Source organism: Trichosurus vulpecula, chromosome 2, assembly GCF_011100635.1.
Source record: "Trichosurus vulpecula isolate mTriVul1 chromosome 2, mTriVul1.pri, whole genome shotgun sequence".
NCBI lineage: Eukaryota > Metazoa > Chordata > Mammalia > Diprotodontia > Phalangeridae > Trichosurus > Trichosurus vulpecula.
Genome location: NC_050574.1, coordinates 265505527 through 265522486, shown reverse-complemented (window position 1 = coordinate 265522486; position 16960 = coordinate 265505527). Strand labels below are relative to the sequence as shown.

Below are 16960 nucleotides of genomic sequence, written 5' to 3'. Positions count from 1 at the left end.
CCGTCTTGTGGGTACCCCAGCTAACAGTGCGATTGAAAGATATCTGCTCCATGACGAAAGAAAAAACAGCCCGACTCATTCCCAATGCAATCCAGGTTTGCACAGACACAGAAAAGGTAAAGTTTGGCCATTTCCAAGTGCCCTCTTTACCCACCTGCTTCCAACTCTCCCTCTGTTACCTCTCTCTCCACCCCTGCACTAACGTTCATGTTTCTAATGTTACTATAATGGGACTAGAGGGAGAAACACTGTGACAGCCCGGAGGCAGGAGCAGGAGGCAGATGAGCTGATAGGTTGGTTTAGGGGGGTGGGGTGCAGGCGAGGGGAGGCAGAGAACTCTTAGGGAAAGTCAGTTGAAACTCCCAGGGATGGGTCCTATCCAGATATGGCCTACCCCGTGCCAGGCCAAACTGCATGATTTATGTGCAGATTTAGTCATCTCAGTTCTTGGGAAGGTTGCTATGATCACTGACCTTTAACTAGGCCATGAAGATTAATGGGGTTAAGAGTGGGGCCAGGCTTCTGCTAAAGAGGTGGAGAGGCCCAAAGATCCCTAGGGGCCTGGTTCACAGCTCTTTGTGGTCTGGTGGATAGTAGAGGCTCAGGTTTTCTCCCTCTAGTTTGCCATTTTACTCCACCCTTTTATTCTCCCCAGTCTGAAGTGGTAGAGAGTAGAAGGAAGTCAAGTTCTAGGTAGTTGTTCTTCATGGATAACTGTACTGAAAGTTTGGGAGGAAAGGGAGGTTGGTTTGTAATAGAGATTGGTCATTCTTAATTATCCAGATTTTAACTGTGGTTTCTTGTTCACATCCCTACCCCTTAACACTCCTCTCCAAAATATGTGTATGTGTATGATATTATGGCCCAGTGACTTTGAATAATGCAGTCCAACAAACATTTATTAAGTACCTTTTGCATGCAAGGCACTGTACTAGTTGCTGGGGATATAAGACAGAAGTGAAACACGAGCCGTTTATATGGTAGTAGGAGGGGGTGCATTGTGCAATACAACATGTGCAAAACAACCTCAAGAAGGAGAGAGCATTATATTGCTTGTGCTTGTGCTTGTATCCTCAGCACTTTAGCCTGGCAAACAGTGGGCACTTCATAAATGGTTTGTCATTGATTCATTCAAACTAGGAGTTAGTGGTCCTTAGCCTCTGATAGATGGAGCTTTTAGAGGTAGAAAGGCCAAGTGGCTGTTCTCTTATTACCTGGGTTTTCTGAACAGGCTTGTCTTTTCCTTTTCTCTCTGTTACCAGCACTTTTTTACATCCTTTGGGGCCCGAGATAGGACGTACATGATGATGTTCCGGTTATGGCAGAACGCCCTCCTGGAGAAGGTAAGCTTAGCCTCTGTTCTCAGAGTGCTAGATTTGCTGTATAGGCCTCTGCTTCTTCATCTATACAATCAGAATAATACTTCGCCCTCAGAGAGCTGGCCTTAGAGTCAAGAAAATCTGGGTTCAAGACCCACTTCTGACCCATTCACTCTTAGTGCCCTGGGAAACTCCCAGAGATTATAATTTGCTGAGAAGGTGGTGACCGGCATTGGTAAAGGAAGTTCTTCACCAAGAGTTCCCTAAGATGATGAAATCATAGGTCCAGTAGAAACCAAAACCAAAAACCAAAACTTTCCCTAAGAGGATTGTCTTAAGAATCCCATGCACATCTTTAAATGCTTTGTAAATGGCAGTGTTCAGTTGTTTTTCAGTCATGTCTGACTCTTTGTGACCCCATTTCAGTTTTTCTTGGCAGAGATAGTGGAGTGTTTTGCCATTTGCTTCTCCAGCTCGTTTTACAGATGAGGAAACTGAGATAAGCAGGGTTAAGCGACTTACCCAGGGTCACACAGCTAAGTAAATGTCTGGGGCCAGATTCGAACTCAGGAAGATGAGTCTTTCTGACTTCAGGTCCAGTGCTTTATCCACTGTGCCCCCTAGCTGCCCTTTGTAAATAGTAAAGCAATATAATCTGCCTTGTTGTCATTATGAGACCCATTTAGAGAGGACTTCTGTTACAATTTTGGCTAACAGAGAGACTTCTACACTAGAAAGAATACTGGACTCAGAGTCAAGAAGGACCTGGGTTTGTGTCTGACTTCTAGTACTTTCTAGTCATGTGAAGGTGGGCAAATCACTTAACCTCTTTGTCCTGGAGATCATAAGTCCTTTGAGAAGCAAATCAAAATGGCAGTGGGCAGGGATCCAAAGACTGCTACTTTCTGATTTCCTCCTGTCCGAGACTCCAGGGAGCAGAACAGAGTGGGAACTAATGGATGGGAATTCTAAGGAAACAGGTTCCAGCTAATTTTGAGAGTAATCCAACAATGTGGTAGGTTTGGTTTTTGTTTTCTTCCATCACTGAATATGTTCAATCAGAAGCTGCCTAGAATCATCTCTAGTACAGTCTAACCGGAGTATAGAATACCCAGTAGATTGGCTCCTGATTGTAAAAGGCCTTGAATTCCAATCTAAAGGGCTCAGGTTGATTTGTTCAGTAGGTATAGGATCTTAGTCAGTCAGTAAGCAATTATTTAAGAGCTCTTACTATGTGTTGGGGGAAGCTAGGTGATGCAGTGGATACAGCATCAGGCCTGGAGTTAAGAAGACCTGAGTTCAAATCTGACTTCAGACCCTTAGTAGTAGTTTGATCTTGGGCAAGTCACTTAACCCGGTTTGCCTCAGTTTCCTCCTCCCACTCTAAGTGTATGATTTCCTTTAGAATACTAGACCCTGTGTCAAGAAAGACCTGGCTTTAAATTCCACTTTTAATACTTAACTAGCTGTATGACCTTGGGCAAGTCATATAACTTCTGAGGTTCATTTGTCTGAGGCAGAATGGGGAATAGTACCTACCTTGAAGATTTTGAGGATCAAATGAGGTAATACATAATTGAAAGGCTTTTTCAAACCTTCAAAGCCTCATTTAAGTATCAATTTTTCATATTCACCCAGGATTAGAACTCTGGATGCTTTTGTCTTGTCTGGACTATATCTTTCCCATGTTGTTCTAAGAAGCCTTAAAGCTAAGAATAAAAAATTGGTTATTAGACAGTTAATGGAAAAATTTAAATGAATCTTGAAAGTGCTATCCCCCAAAATCTGAGGGAGGAAGAAGTCAAATCAAGTCAAAAAGCATTTATTAATGGCTCATGATGTACCAGGCACTGGGCTTAAGCACTGGGAATACGAACACAAGCAGAAAGAATCTGCCTGCCCTCAAGGAGCTTCTATTTTAATGAGGGGGAGGGGAAAAGAGCACAAAAAGGAAGCTGAAAAGTGGTGGCGGTGGAAGTGGAGGTGGGAAAAGGCCTGATAAGAGGAAGTCTAGAGAGACATGAGTGGAGCACAGAGAGAAAAGAAGATGCGGTTGGTTTGGGCACTGTCCTTTACATGGAAGTTCTGGGAAGAACCAGTCAATGAGAGAAAGGGGTGGATTTTCTTCTAGAAGATCAGGAACCTGCTTTCAGGATGAGGAGGTTGCTATGTAGTGGTAGAGAAACTCCAGAGAGTGATGAGCAGAGTGTGGAGGGGAGTGAAGACATGGCTGGCTTGGATACTTTCCTTAAAATAGAAGTCTGGGTAGGCTGTATATGCCATCTTAGGAGAGTCATTGCCCTGAGTTGAGGGCTACATGGATCCGTCCTAGAACTTAGGACAGATCTGTTCTGGATTCGAGCATGGCGGAAGGGGGTGGGGAAGTTATAAAGAAGAGCCCACAGTTCTTGCCCCTAGAGGAAGTCTTAGTCTTATGAGAAAGACAGATAGCTACCCACCTGTCCATGGAAAAGGCAAAAGGAAATATGCAAATGAAACAAATGAGTACATTATAAATTCAACAGATATCTGTTGAACACCTACTACGTTCGAGGCATAGGGTTTAAGTGTGGAGAGACATACAAAGATAACTACAGGCATTACCTTGATAGAACTGTCAGTTTAGCAAGGTAATAAGACCTACACAAATAACTTCAATAATAATAGCTACCATTTACACCATGTTTTAAGGTTTTCAAAGAATTTTGTGTATATTCTCTCATTTAATTCAAAATAGAATATGATAAATGCATAAGGGAAATATATACCACAACCAAGGTGTAGTAAGAGAGTTCATAGGGAGGCAAGATTGCTTCTGATTGAGGGAATAAAGAGGTAGCTTCATTAAGGAGATGGCATCTGAACTAGGTCATGAAAGTGGATAGCATTTCAGTAGGCATAGCTGACCAGTGAGAAGGTATTATATTAGGAATATTGGATGGCATAAGAAAAGATGTGAAATTGAGAAAGGAATGGGTTATAAGAAGATTGTCTCAAATAGTCCAGTTTAATATCCCAGAGGGATATAGAGTATGATATGACTAGGAAAGTAGGTTGGCTCCTGATTATAGAAGCCCTTAAATTCCAGTCTGAGGGGCTCAGACTGATTTATTCAGGAGGTATAGAATCTTAGTCAGTCAGTAAGCACTTATTAAGCTCTTACTGTGTGCCATGAGAAGTTAGGTGGTGCAGTGGATAGAGCATCAGGCCTGGAGTTAGGAAGACCTGAGTTCAAATTTGGCTTCAGACCCTTAGTATCTGTGTGACCCTGGGCAAGTCACTTGACCCTGTTTGCCTCAGTTTCTCCATCTGTAAGATGAGCTGAAGAAGGAAATGACAAACCACTCCAGTATCTTTGTTAAGAAACCCCTAAATGGAATCATGAAGGGTTGGACAGAACTGAAAGACTTAACAAAAACAACACGTGCCAGGAATGGAGCTATGTTGGGGGTGGGGAGGAGGATACAAATAATAATAAAAACCAAGATAAATTTGCCCTCAAGGAAGCCAAAAGAAGGGGAAGGGAAGGGAAGACGTACTCTGCAAGGGGATGTGGGGGCATGGGAAAGATGGGAGAGTTCTGGGAGAATTACAAAAGCAGCATAACTCCTTTTGGAGAAAAGGAGAAAAACTGGGACCCTTTTTCAAAATAGAGGCCCCGGACTCCATGGTTTGGCCCTCTAGCCGGAGAGTCCGATCAGAGGGGCAGAGGGTACTGATGACATGTGAGGACGAGGCACATTCGGTCTTGAAGCATAACAAGCCTTCCCAGGGCTGAGTTTCTGGGGAGAGAAGGCATGATGGAGAGGTCCGGAGAAGTCCCAAAGCAAGATCTTCTGGAAGTTAATAAATGCCTTCACAAAACACCCCCAAATAGAATCTGATTCATCAATTTATTAAACCAGAACTATAAGTCTGGGTGAGGGGCAGGACTTGGCTTTGGCCCAAGGCTCTGAAATTTAGAGGGCATTGATATGACTTGTTCTTCAAAAGATGAAGAGTTTAGCTTAGTATATAGTTAGCCAGATTATTAGTTAAGATAGGAAGCTGCCAGATGGCCAATTTCTCTTCCTTCTCTACTCCCTGTGCCCTTACTCCACCATGTTCTGCTCCCTTTTCCAGTGTTGACCTTCCTTGCGTTCTTGAATTCTTCCTCCTCCTCCTTTGTTTCCCAAAGTCTGGGAAACCTACTCCACCTTTCACGTAGCTTGACCTCAGAAGCACTAGTCATGACTCTGTGCTAAATTATTTTCTTCCGGTCTTCCCTATATAGTCTGAACCTTAGACTTTAAGATATATATCAGCTATCGAATTTGATTAGAGTCAAGTAGGCCTAATTAGGAAAGAAGGGGGGTGGGTAGAGATGAGCTAGGGACTGAAGGTGATGTGGTTTGGGGTGCTGGGAACCCTGAAATGTAAGAGTACAGCATCTGCCTGGAGATAATTCAGCACTCAAGCCTTCTTTCAGTCAAAGTAGGGAGGTTTATTGTAATGCCAACTGAAACACACAGAGTTTCCTAGTGAGTCTGTATCTTAATGAGGGTGAGACTGGTACTTATTTTAAAAGAGAGAGAGAGAGAGAGAGAGAGAGAGAGAGAGAGAGAGAGAGAGAGAGAGGGAGAAGACCTGGATGGGATTAAGGTGTGGTAAATAGCTTGGGGTGGGCTAGGTGCAGGCAGTGAAAGGAGTTAAGCAGTCTGGGCTGGATCAGAGATTGACAGATAGACTTTATGCATATGCCCCTGTGCAAAGGTTTCAAATTGCTTTTGGTTTTTGTTGACACCTTTAGTAATTGGGTGGAAGCTTCTCCAAATGATGGGGTGATGGGACCTGGACCCCTAAAAGGAAAAGACATTGTCTTTGAAAACAATCCTGTCCCTGAATTTTCCTTTACATTTCAGCAGCCCAGATCACTGGCATTTTCACCAGAGGCATCTGGCCTATCCCAGCCCACCTAGAGACTCAATAATCCTTTTTATGGTCCTTTCACTGTGGCTTTCCCCCGACACCACTTAGCTCCTTTCATTGTCTATACCTGGCCCACCCCAGGCTATTTAGCACTCCTTAATCCCATCCAGTCTGTACTCACTAGGAAACTCTGTGTGTTTCAGTTGGCATTACAATAAACCTCCCTACCTTGACTGAAAGAAGGCTTGAGTGGTCAGATTCTTTCCAGGCAGACCCCCTGTGCCCTTACATGTTGGGGATCCCAGCACCCCAAACTGCATCAAAGGGACAAACAAATAGAAAGTAAGGAGCCATCCCAGATAGGTGCATGGTATATGTAAAAGAAAGCTAAAGGTAAGCTCAAGGGGAAAGAAATAGTATATAGCTCCCTCCCACTTTGTGTGGGGTCTCCTTAAGAGCATGTCAATCATGGGAAAGGCATTGCCCTCTGCTTAGTTCCCCTAGTCCCAGAGGTAGTTTGTTGACCCTCCCTAAAATCTCAAGCAGTACCCATGGGTAGGCAAAATGGATGTTTCTGTCATTGCAAACTACCAGCTTCTCTCTGTTTGTGAAATGACCATGCTCAAGGAATAGCGGGAGGGCTATGTGTGAGGCTAATGTCTCTACACATTCTTAAAAATAAAACAAACAAAAAGACCTTTGGTTTGACCCTTTCTAGTGTTCTCTTCTTTCTTTGCCTTCTGCCTTCCCTTCCCACTCCCCCCTTCTCCTACTCTCTCAAGCCTCAAGCTCAGAGAACATAAACATTTGGTCAAATGAAATAACATATGTAAAGTGCTCTATAAATGCTAGCTACAGTTTTTATTATCTGCCTTTAGTCAGCCCACTCAAGAGTCCTTCTCTCTTACCCACCCACCCGTGTCCCAACTCACTTTTCCTTTTTCTACCAGAAATGTTAAACCCCATGAGAACCAAGCTAAAGCAGCAGTGGGCAAGGAGCTGAAGACCACTTATTCCTATTAAAAACACTTCATGGTGGCCCCCAGAGAGCACAACAGAGATCACTGGGAGTTCTAGGGAAGAAGGTTCCAGCTCATTATAAGGAGCGAACATCTTCCTAGTTAGAACTGTCCAGCAATAAAGTGGTTTTGTTCATTTGGTGGTGAACTCATCACTGAAGGTGTTCCAGGTGACAGAGGCTGACATGACCACTAGTCAAGGAGGTTATAAAGGGGATTCCTTCTTGAGTGGGAGATTTAACCAGATATGTTCTCAGGTTCCTTTTCCACTCTAAGCATTAATTTTCTTACCGAGTAGCTTTTGATTTCATAGAATCATAGAGCTGAAAAAAGAACTACTTAATCCAAACAATATCTGAGCAGACATCCCCTCTATAATATTACTGATGAGGATTCATACAACTTCCACAAACATCATGGTCTCAGATCGTAACATCAATGATGAGGCAAAGCATGGCTAGGACTTTTCCTTTCATAGTGTTCTGGGAGAGGCATCTACCAATCAGGAGAGTAGGGCACTAAGGCAGACATTTCTCCAGGGTGATAAGGCCATGGAGGACAGTAAGAAATAATCTCTAGATGTGCTTTGACCAGGCCAGAGTACATGGGGACCATCACCCCCTTTATTCTTAACTCTATATGTCTCCTTATACTACAAGATTGCCTGATTACCTTTAGTTGTTATGTCAGACCGTTGACTTGAATTGAGCTTTTGGTCCACTAAAACCCTTAGGGCTTTTTCACATGAACTATTATCTCCATCATCCTATATGCTTTTGACTTTTTTAATCCATGTAAAATTTAATATTTATCTTTCTAGATCAGGTGCATAATTCTAGCCTGTTGTCAAGCTGTTTTTGGATCCTGATTTTCTCCTCTCAACATATTAACTGCCCTTCCCAGCTTCTTGGCATCTTCATGTTTGATAAGCAACTTATTTGTACTTTTTTCTAAGTCACATTTGATAGACAAATTTTTTTGAGGTTTTAGGATTACTTTTGTAAATGTCCTTCATTATGGGTGAGCCATTAGTCAGTAAGAGCATAAGGTATGGCCAGTATCTCCAGTGTAGTTAAATTAGCTTCTTCCTCCATCCTCATTGTAGGGAATGAAAGGTCATTTGTGACCAGAAGTTAAAAAAAAAAAACATCAGCAGGAAGCAGAGACATTACCAGAGAGGAGTTATCTATCAAATAATCTTTTTCTTGGCTAACAAGGTCATGACTCCTCTTGGGCATGGTGGTGGGTAGTTAGACTCTTTCCTTTCCAAAAAAGTGAGCAATTCTCTGCTTGGTGAGTGGAGACCTGAGAAAAGGTGAATGGCTTCTGTTTTCCCCCATCTAGCCCCTGTGTCCCAAGGAGCTGTGGCACTTTGTCCATCAGTGTTATGGAAATGAACTGGGCCTGACCAGTGACGATGAAGACTACGTGCCCCCAGATGATGACTTCAACACGATGGGGTGAGTGAGGGCCCATAGCCAACTAGATGACAGTATTGGGTTCTTTCGCCCGTATGCTAAGGCAGACATTTGTTGGTTGATTGATTAAAAAAAAAGAATTCAGGATCACTTCCATACCGTGATGAAGTACTGGAGTAGGATTTGAGTGGAAGTATATTCCTAAGGCATTTTAATATTTATGTCCTATTTCACCCAGTGGATCTGTAGATCCCTGCAAATATGGATAGTATATGCTCCTCCATCTACATCTCCCCCCAGAATGGCTCTGCTCAATAATGAGTTCTTGTTGGTGACTGATTGGTATATAATCAATGACTTAGTAATTAGTCACGTTACTTGGCTTCTTAGCACTACTTCTGAATGGCATCATCTCTCCTCCCCAAGTACCATGACCCATAGATTCACAACGTATTATTCCTGACTGTCCTCCATGGCCTTAGGAGGAAGAATAGTGTAGTGGAAAGACTTAGATTCAGAAAACCTAGTCTCAGTTCTACTGTGTCACCTTAGGCAAATTATTTTAACCTCTTTAGTTTTTTGTATCTATAAAATGTGGATAAAAATTCTTCCACTACCTAGTGAATGGTTTAATGTGAATGGTACACTTTATAAATGAAAAAGTGCTATAGAAATGTGAGTTATTATTGGGGATATTGATGCTGGGGCTGGGGGAAGTAGAAGTGTAAAAATTATGACAGAATTCAATGGTAAAGTTGATGAAAAGGAGTATCATCTGGTGGATATTCATTTCCAGTCATAAATTTTAAATGTGTGAGGACTGGTAGAGAGGACAAAGGAGGATATTCTAGGTTAGAGACATAGGAGAATATGTGTGATAATCCAGGAAAGCTATTCCAGGGAAAAATAGTATATATGACATGGATCCAGAGGTGGAAATGGACATTCAAAGAAGAGTTCATTGTCAAGTTCCCCTTATTATCATGGCTGAGGGACATTTGTGAATGATCCGATTCAGCCCTCCTGCTTCTGGCCTTCTGGGTAAGTGGAAGAAGGAGCTAAAGCGGGGCCTCCCTTAGTGGGCACTGATGGCCCTCTTCTTTCTCTCTACCCCCATCTAGCTATTGTGAGGAGCTCCCAGTAGAAGAGAATGAGGTGAATGACAGCTCCTCCAAAAGCAGCATAGAGACCAAGCCAGATGCCAGCCCACAGCTGCCGAAGAAATCTATCACCAACAGCACATTGACCTCCACCGGAAGCAGTGAAGCCCCTGTCTCGGTATGGATTTCAACCCTTGCCCCTGCCCTTTTTCACTAGCCTCGCTGAGTCAGCCTGATTAGTGGTCATTGACCTGGGAAGTGAGTTGGAGTGAGGGCAGTGATAGACTGGTAAATGTTTAACAACTGGCTTTCCAAAAATTAAAAAAATGTACAGCATAACACATTTTAAAGTTTAATCTATATTATTAACATTTTCACCATCTCTTTCTTAAGTCCAGAAATGAACAAAACAAGAGATCAAGCCCTGATTTGTAGCCTTTGCTGATTTCTGATGTATAAATGCATATGCTCTAAATTTAACAATCTGCTTTTGTGAGTCAGCACACCCGTGCTTGAGAGTATGTGTGATTTGTGTCAGTTAATTCAGGGAAAGATTTCCTGACTAATAAGATCTCTTACAGAAGTGGGTTGGTCATTCAGTACGTATTTATTGATTCACCTCAGGGTGTACGGAAGTACCAGCTATTAGGCACCTGCAATTCAAAGTAGGGCATAGACACAATCTGTTCCTTAGTGGGGAGGGCTTACAGTCAAATAGAAAAGTCAATATGGAGGCTTATGAAGTGAGCCCAAAGCTGGAGGAAGTGTGGTGGATTGGTGATCCAGACATTTCTCAGAGGGTTCCATTTGTATCCCCATTCCCAAATGCTGTCCACAACTACTCTCTTTCTGCTACCATGCCTCACCTGTCCCTTGGGTCCAACTCATACCCCTTCCAAATTACAAAGTATTCATTGCCAGCTCTTTTGGACAGTGTCCATGCCCTAGGCACTTGGGAGCTATGCCTTAGCCTTTGGGTAGGGTTGGTATTGAGCATTTGAGGCTTCTGCTCAATCGATAGCTCTGAAGCCTGGCTCCTCTTAGGACAAGAAGGGGAAGGTTCTGTTTCTGATTCTGTTCTTCAAGACCTTTACAGTCTAGCTGGGGAGATAAAACCCTAAGAAGGATCAAGGAATGTTTTGATAGGTTTTAGAATTTGAGGGCTCCAAGTGGTCTCAAAGATCATCCAGATATCTTCGAAGCAATGACACCTGGGTTTATGTCTCCTGTGGAACATGTAACACTTTCTCCAAGTCTCTCCTCCCCATCTGTACCCTATTCTCTTGCAAGACTGTTCGAATGAATATAACAATACTCCCAGAAGAAACCTGGGAATTTCTTGAAATAAAGGTGCTATTTAGTGGCAAAATGGCATCATGTCCAATTACATGTGTATTATATGGGTGTATAACAGAGCCCCAGGAGAGAGCTTCCTGTTCCAAGTGAGTACTGAGACTATGCATCCTTAGACTCCCTAGTGGGAGACATTGAATTAACTAAGGATGCCATGTTTTGGATCATGCTTAAAGTGAAATAACCAACTTTGAAGACTTTCCCTCTGCATCATTTGAACCATGATATTATATTTACAGAGAAGGGAGGGAACCCACACTAGGCTTCACGGCAAGCCTTGGGCAGTTTTGTGTGGGGGAGAATGAAACCAGTATGATTCTGAGTCTTTTGAGTGCTGGCCACACCAGAAACGATAGCATTTTATTGTTGGAATGATTACTCAGCTGGGTCCTGTACTCCCTCCTGAGTCACAGCACCTTTGTTAGGTCACAGAAGAGTTTAACCCCTTTGTCCTTACTATAGTTTGATGGATTGCCCCTGGAAGAAGAAGTGGTGGAAGGGGATGGCCCTCTGGAGAAGGAGCTCACGATCGACAACATCATTGGGGAGAAAATCGAGATCCTTGCTCCAGTGAACTCACCCTCCTTGGATTTCAATGATAATGAGGATATTCCCACTGAGCTCAGTGATTCATCTGACACCCATGATGAAGGTAGGGGCTTGCTTTTCTTCTCTCCTATTGGAAGAGGCTGAAATGACATCCTTACATAGAGACCTGAGAATACAGTCCCTAGGCAATATTGTCAAGTAGGGGAAATTGAACTTAAAGTATGTCCTCTTCCCTCCCCAAGTGTTAGTGTCCATGCTAAGTGCCCCATCTTTCTAGGTCTAGCCTTCCTACAGCTTTATGCTTTATACAGCTGGCACCCAAGGTTCAACATCACCGTATTCCTCCCATGGAAACTTATATCCCCACAGGGCTGGAGGGGCCAACTAACCAACCTGGTAGTCAAGTAAATGCTATCATACTAATAGCACAAGGCTATTATTACTAGGTAAAAAGTGCATTTCCACTGGGGACTTTTGGAGTCATTGTCTCCTTCCTTTTGCTGTCTTCAGTCACTGGTGACTAATGGTAGGAAGTTCAGTCTCAGTTGATGTATTAGGGTGGTATTTTGGCAGACTGAAGAGGAAACTATTAGGGTCAGGTGAACCTTTTGACTCTTCCACTCGAGATTACTGAGGAGGTATCCTCCCACTGGACCTTTTCACAAGGACAGCCTCAAGTCACCTGAGTAGGAAAGATGCTGCATTTCTAGTTCACTGAAGAGAAGCCAAATTCATTAATTAATCATTAACTGGTGCCTCAACACTAGCTAATCGATGGTTGGCTAATGACTAGCGAATATAGTCAGCTCTCAATTATTTAACTGTGAATGAACTAATTTGTGGATTACACAACTGAAAACCTCTTCCAAGTGTTCTACCACCATCCCCTTCTCAGTAGCCAGGCCTTCATATAGATTAGAATCTTGCCTAGGATACTGACTCCATTGCAAAAATAACTGTTTTGGAGGTAACCTAGTCCTCATCTTTGTCTGTCCCCTAACACTCCTTTTCAATGCTCCCCTCCCTTTCTCTTCCCTGCAGGAGAAGTCCAAGCCTTCTATGAAGACCTGAGCGGCCGGCAGTATGTGAATGAGGTCTTTAACTTCAGTGTTGACAAACTCTATGACCTGCTCTTCACGGACTCTCCCTTTCAGAGGGATTTCATGGAGCAGCGACGCTTCTCTGGTCCGTTTCATCCAGGGCTCCCTTTTTCTCTCCCTCCCTCACTGGTTCTTCCTTGTTTCTTTTCATTCCTTTGCACATTCCCTTCTTTTTCTTCTCACTTCTTTCTCTCCTCTCTTCCAGCCATTTTCCCTTCCCCAGGTCCCTTCTTTCTTGACTCACCCCTTCCCCTTTTTCTTCGTTTCCCCTATTATCATCTTCCAACTTTCCTTCTCCCACCTCCCTCATGGCCCTCTCTCTTTTCCCTCCTTCCCTTATGTCATTCCCCTGCTTTCATCTTTGCTCTTTCTTGTTTTTGTGGCCTCTCAACCCAACATATAATAATATATCTCTGGCCCCAGAGGGACTCCTGTGGCTTGTGCATCCAGATATCTGCCCTTCTTCCACCAGAACACCAGTTGGGGGAACTCCAGTTTTGGCATCTCCAGTGGTCCTTCCCTTGGAACTCTGTCCTGCCTTCTACCACTTGCCCCATACCTTGTGCTCTGGACTTACTATAGGCAGACAACATTCTGCCCTTTGTACATGCAATTCAGTTCATTGTATAGTTAGCATATCTCAGTACGCCTGCCCCTCTGCTGGGAGGGGAGGGCATTCACAGGGCACTGGAGAGTCATAGTGGATGAGAAAGGAGGACTTTTTCCCAGGAGAACCCAGACCCCTCATCACAGTAACTCCAGTGTTGCCAGTATTCCCGTAGGTGGCCCCAAGACCTCTTGCCCCTGCCCCAGGCACCGCTGGAATTCCTGAGCTCTGTGCAGAATTTCGGCAACACTACAATAAGTCTCTTTCTCCTGCAGCTCGTCCTGCCTCCCACCCATACACCCAGCCCTCCTTCCTTTTTTCCTGTCTCTCTCCCCACTGCCCCTCCCCTCGTATTCAAGTTCCCATTGGCCTCTACTCAGGGACTAGTTGTCCACTCACAGAAGCTGAGAACAGTTCCCTTGGAGGTGAAATTCAAATCAGGGTACCTCTTTTTTCTCTCTCTAATCCCTTACCCCTTACTATTATCAGATATCATCTTTCATCCGTGGAAAAAGGAGGACAATGGAAACCAGAGTCGAGTGATTCTCTACACCATCACCCTCAACAACCCTCTGGCTCCCAAAACTGCCACTGTTACAGAGACCCAGGTAAACAAAGTATAGAAGGGAAAGAGAAGGAAGCCTGCAATCCTAGCACCAAAAAGTGAGGGCAGTATCTCAGAGCCCCCCCCCCCCCCCCGCCCCTCAGGGTATTTCTTTGGGAAGTGGGAGGGGTAGGGGAACCAACTTACTCTACTTTTGTCCTGCTCCATGGCTTCCTTCTCACTTCATAGACCATGTACAAAGCCTGCCAGGAAAGCGAATGCTACGTGATAGATGCTGAGGTGCTCACCCACGATGTGCCATACCATGACTACTTCTATACCATCAACCGCTACACACTCACCCGCGTGGCTCGAAATAAGAGCCGACTCAGGTATTGACATCCCAGAGGTGTGGGTGGTGCAGGGGGGAGGTTGTTCGAGGAGACCCCAAACAGAGTGCATCCATCTGGTTTAACACATAGGTCATAACTGTAGAGCTGAAAGGGACCTCAGGGGTCATCTAATCCACCTTCCTAATTTTAAAGATGAGGAAGAAGTCCAGCAACTCACAAAAGGTCACCCAAGTATTAAGTGACACAACTGGGATTTGAGCCCATGACTTGACATCCAGGCTTCTTTTCACTGGTTGTTTGAGATGAAATGGGGTGGAATATTGCTTCAACCCTTGGCTTCTATTGGTCTTACTTCAGCTTCCAGGGATGCTTTTGACATTATAGGCTTAGGGTTGCCCTGGAGCAGTGGACATAACTGAGGTCTCTGTTTTGTCAAGTATTGGAGAAGGTAACAGGAGTGATGGAAATTGTTGGGAGGAAGGATGAGGTGTTTGGGTCAGGGAGGGTGGAGGACCCAAAGCTGGAAGATGACAGGGAAGAATGGCAAGGTGGAAGAGGATTCAGAAGAAGGATCACAGTCTGAGGTTATGGAGACATGGGCTGAAGCAGCCAGAAACGTATCAGTCTGTCAAAGTCAAGTCAGATAGCACTTCTGTGAAGCTTCCTGTTGTCCATCCAGATGAAGGGCTCTCCCTCATCTTAATGAATGTATTGTGTATTTCCTTGTATTGTGTTATTTCTGTACATGTCTTTATCTTTCCCACTAGATAGTAAGTCCCTAGAAGATTGAACTCATATCTTAAGATTTTGTTGTATTTCCCTTGGTTTCTAACATGATACTTTGTGCATAGTAGGCACTTAATGCTTATTGAATGATTATGTTAAGTTCTCCACAGAAGAATTTCAGAGTTGAGAGGGACCTCAGAAACCATCCCATCCTACCAGTATGTGAGTGTGTGTGTGGCACACATATGTATATGTATATACACATGAGCATATATAATGGAGAAACATCACCAACAAGTCTTGGCTCAAAGATCTCCATTAAAGGGGAACCCACTAGCTCTCAAAGCAGCCCATTCTTCATTTGGATAGCTCTGATTGTTAGCAAGTTGTCCTTACACCAAACCTGAATCTCCCCAATTTCCATCAAGTGTTCTTAGTTCTGTACTCTGGGGCCAAGCAGAACCATTTTATTTTACTCGTTGATATGATAGCCCCTCATACACTTGGCAATAACTACCATGTCTTCTCTTTGGTTTCTTCGATTCTTTCTTGCCCCTCTCCTGGGCACTGTGGAAGTTCTCCTGGTGAAGGACAAATGAATCCATGGGGAAAGAAGACATGGCAGAGAGAGTACTGAAGGGGAACAAAAGGTGGTAGGATGAGATAGATTTAGGGAAGAGGACAGGGTGGAGGTGCTGTGTCCTGCATCAGAGGATAAGAGTGGGCATGGAGGGTGAGAAAGGAAGAATTTGGTTATTGAGTAAGGGTATTCTTAGAGTATAACAAACGTCATTCTTTGATTCTGAACAAAAAAAATTACTCAAATCCTCCAAACTTAAATATTGGAAGGGTTTACATGGGGTAGATGGTAGATAGTCAATTTATTCTGCCTCACCCTGAAGGGGAGAAGCAGGATTAATAAATAGAAGTTACAGGAAGGTGCGTTTGGGATCCACATAACAAATTACTACTTAATAGCTCAAGCTTTTCACAAGTGAAAGAGTATGAGTTCCCTAGTTTGGGAATTTTTTAGGAAGAAGGTAGTGGATGTTGTCATTAAGATTTATGATTTGAGTAGATCATTGGACCTAATGACCTCTGAGTTTCCTTTCAACCCTAAACGCTTTGAATTATTCAATTCTCTGGGACCAATGTCTGGAACTGGGATTTGCCATATTGTTTCCTATTTACCATTAGGAAGCCCTCAGGGCCCCACCCTCTCCCTCTCATCTGAGATGCCAGGCTTATTCAGAGAGCTTGGAGCCACTGTGAGGGTGCCTTCCTACTCTACTGGGAAACCAGGTGGTGACTTGTACTGAGAGGGCTTTTTTTCCAAACCTTGAGGGAACTGGGGGTTGTGGGAGGAAGGCCTTCTTTGGTTTGAATCCTAGGGCCCCCTTTTCTTCAGAGGGGGAAAAGCTTATTCTGGAATAACAGGTTTGGTTTGGGGCTTCATTTCTCAGGGTCTCCACAGAGCTGCGCTACAGAAAACAGCCCTGGGGGCTAGTGAAAACCTTCATCGAGAAGAATTTCTGGAGTGGGCTTGAGGATTATTTCCGCCATTTGGGTGAGGACTGATGTCACTGCTGTGACTAGGACCCTAATGGGAAGGGTGAAAGAATATGAGTAGAAGGGGTTAGAAAGTGTGAATGTAGGGTAAGGGCATGATATGTGTGTACGGAAGCATGGTTTATGAATCTCGATTTGCAAATGTTGGTTGGCAGACTGTTAAGGAGAATCAGAATAGTAGAACTGGAAGGCACATTAGAGGCAGTTGAGGTCAGTTTCCTTTTACAGATGGCTTAGGTGCAAACTGAGGCTGAGCAGAGGTGAATTGGCTTAGGATGACAGGATTATATTATTTAGAGCCATAAGGGATCTTAGGCATCATCAAGCTTCCAACTCCCTCATTTTATTTCTGAGGCTCATAAAGATTAAGTAACTTGTCCAAAGTCATATAGGTA

General features: G+C 43.8%; 1 protein-coding gene across 5 annotated transcripts in view; it reads left to right on the top strand.

Moving 5' to 3' along the window:
- GRAMD1B (GRAM domain containing 1B) overlaps positions 1-16960 on the top strand; it is a 241705-nt gene that overhangs the window by 210289 nt on the left and 14456 nt on the right. For all 5 annotated transcript variants that reach the window (XM_036744378.1, XM_036744375.1, XM_036744374.1 and 2 more), the window contains 9 exons: positions 21-116; positions 1263-1343; positions 8591-8706; positions 9786-9942; positions 11580-11769; positions 12708-12851; positions 13863-13981; positions 14167-14309; positions 16460-16563. In XM_036744378.1, the coding sequence (XP_036600273.1) occupies positions 21-116; positions 1263-1343; positions 8591-8706; positions 9786-9942; positions 11580-11769; positions 12708-12851; positions 13863-13981; positions 14167-14309; positions 16460-16563 (1150 nt within the window). The remainder of the gene's footprint in view (positions 1-20; positions 117-1262; positions 1344-8590; positions 8707-9785; positions 9943-11579; positions 11770-12707; positions 12852-13862; positions 13982-14166; positions 14310-16459; positions 16564-16960) is intronic.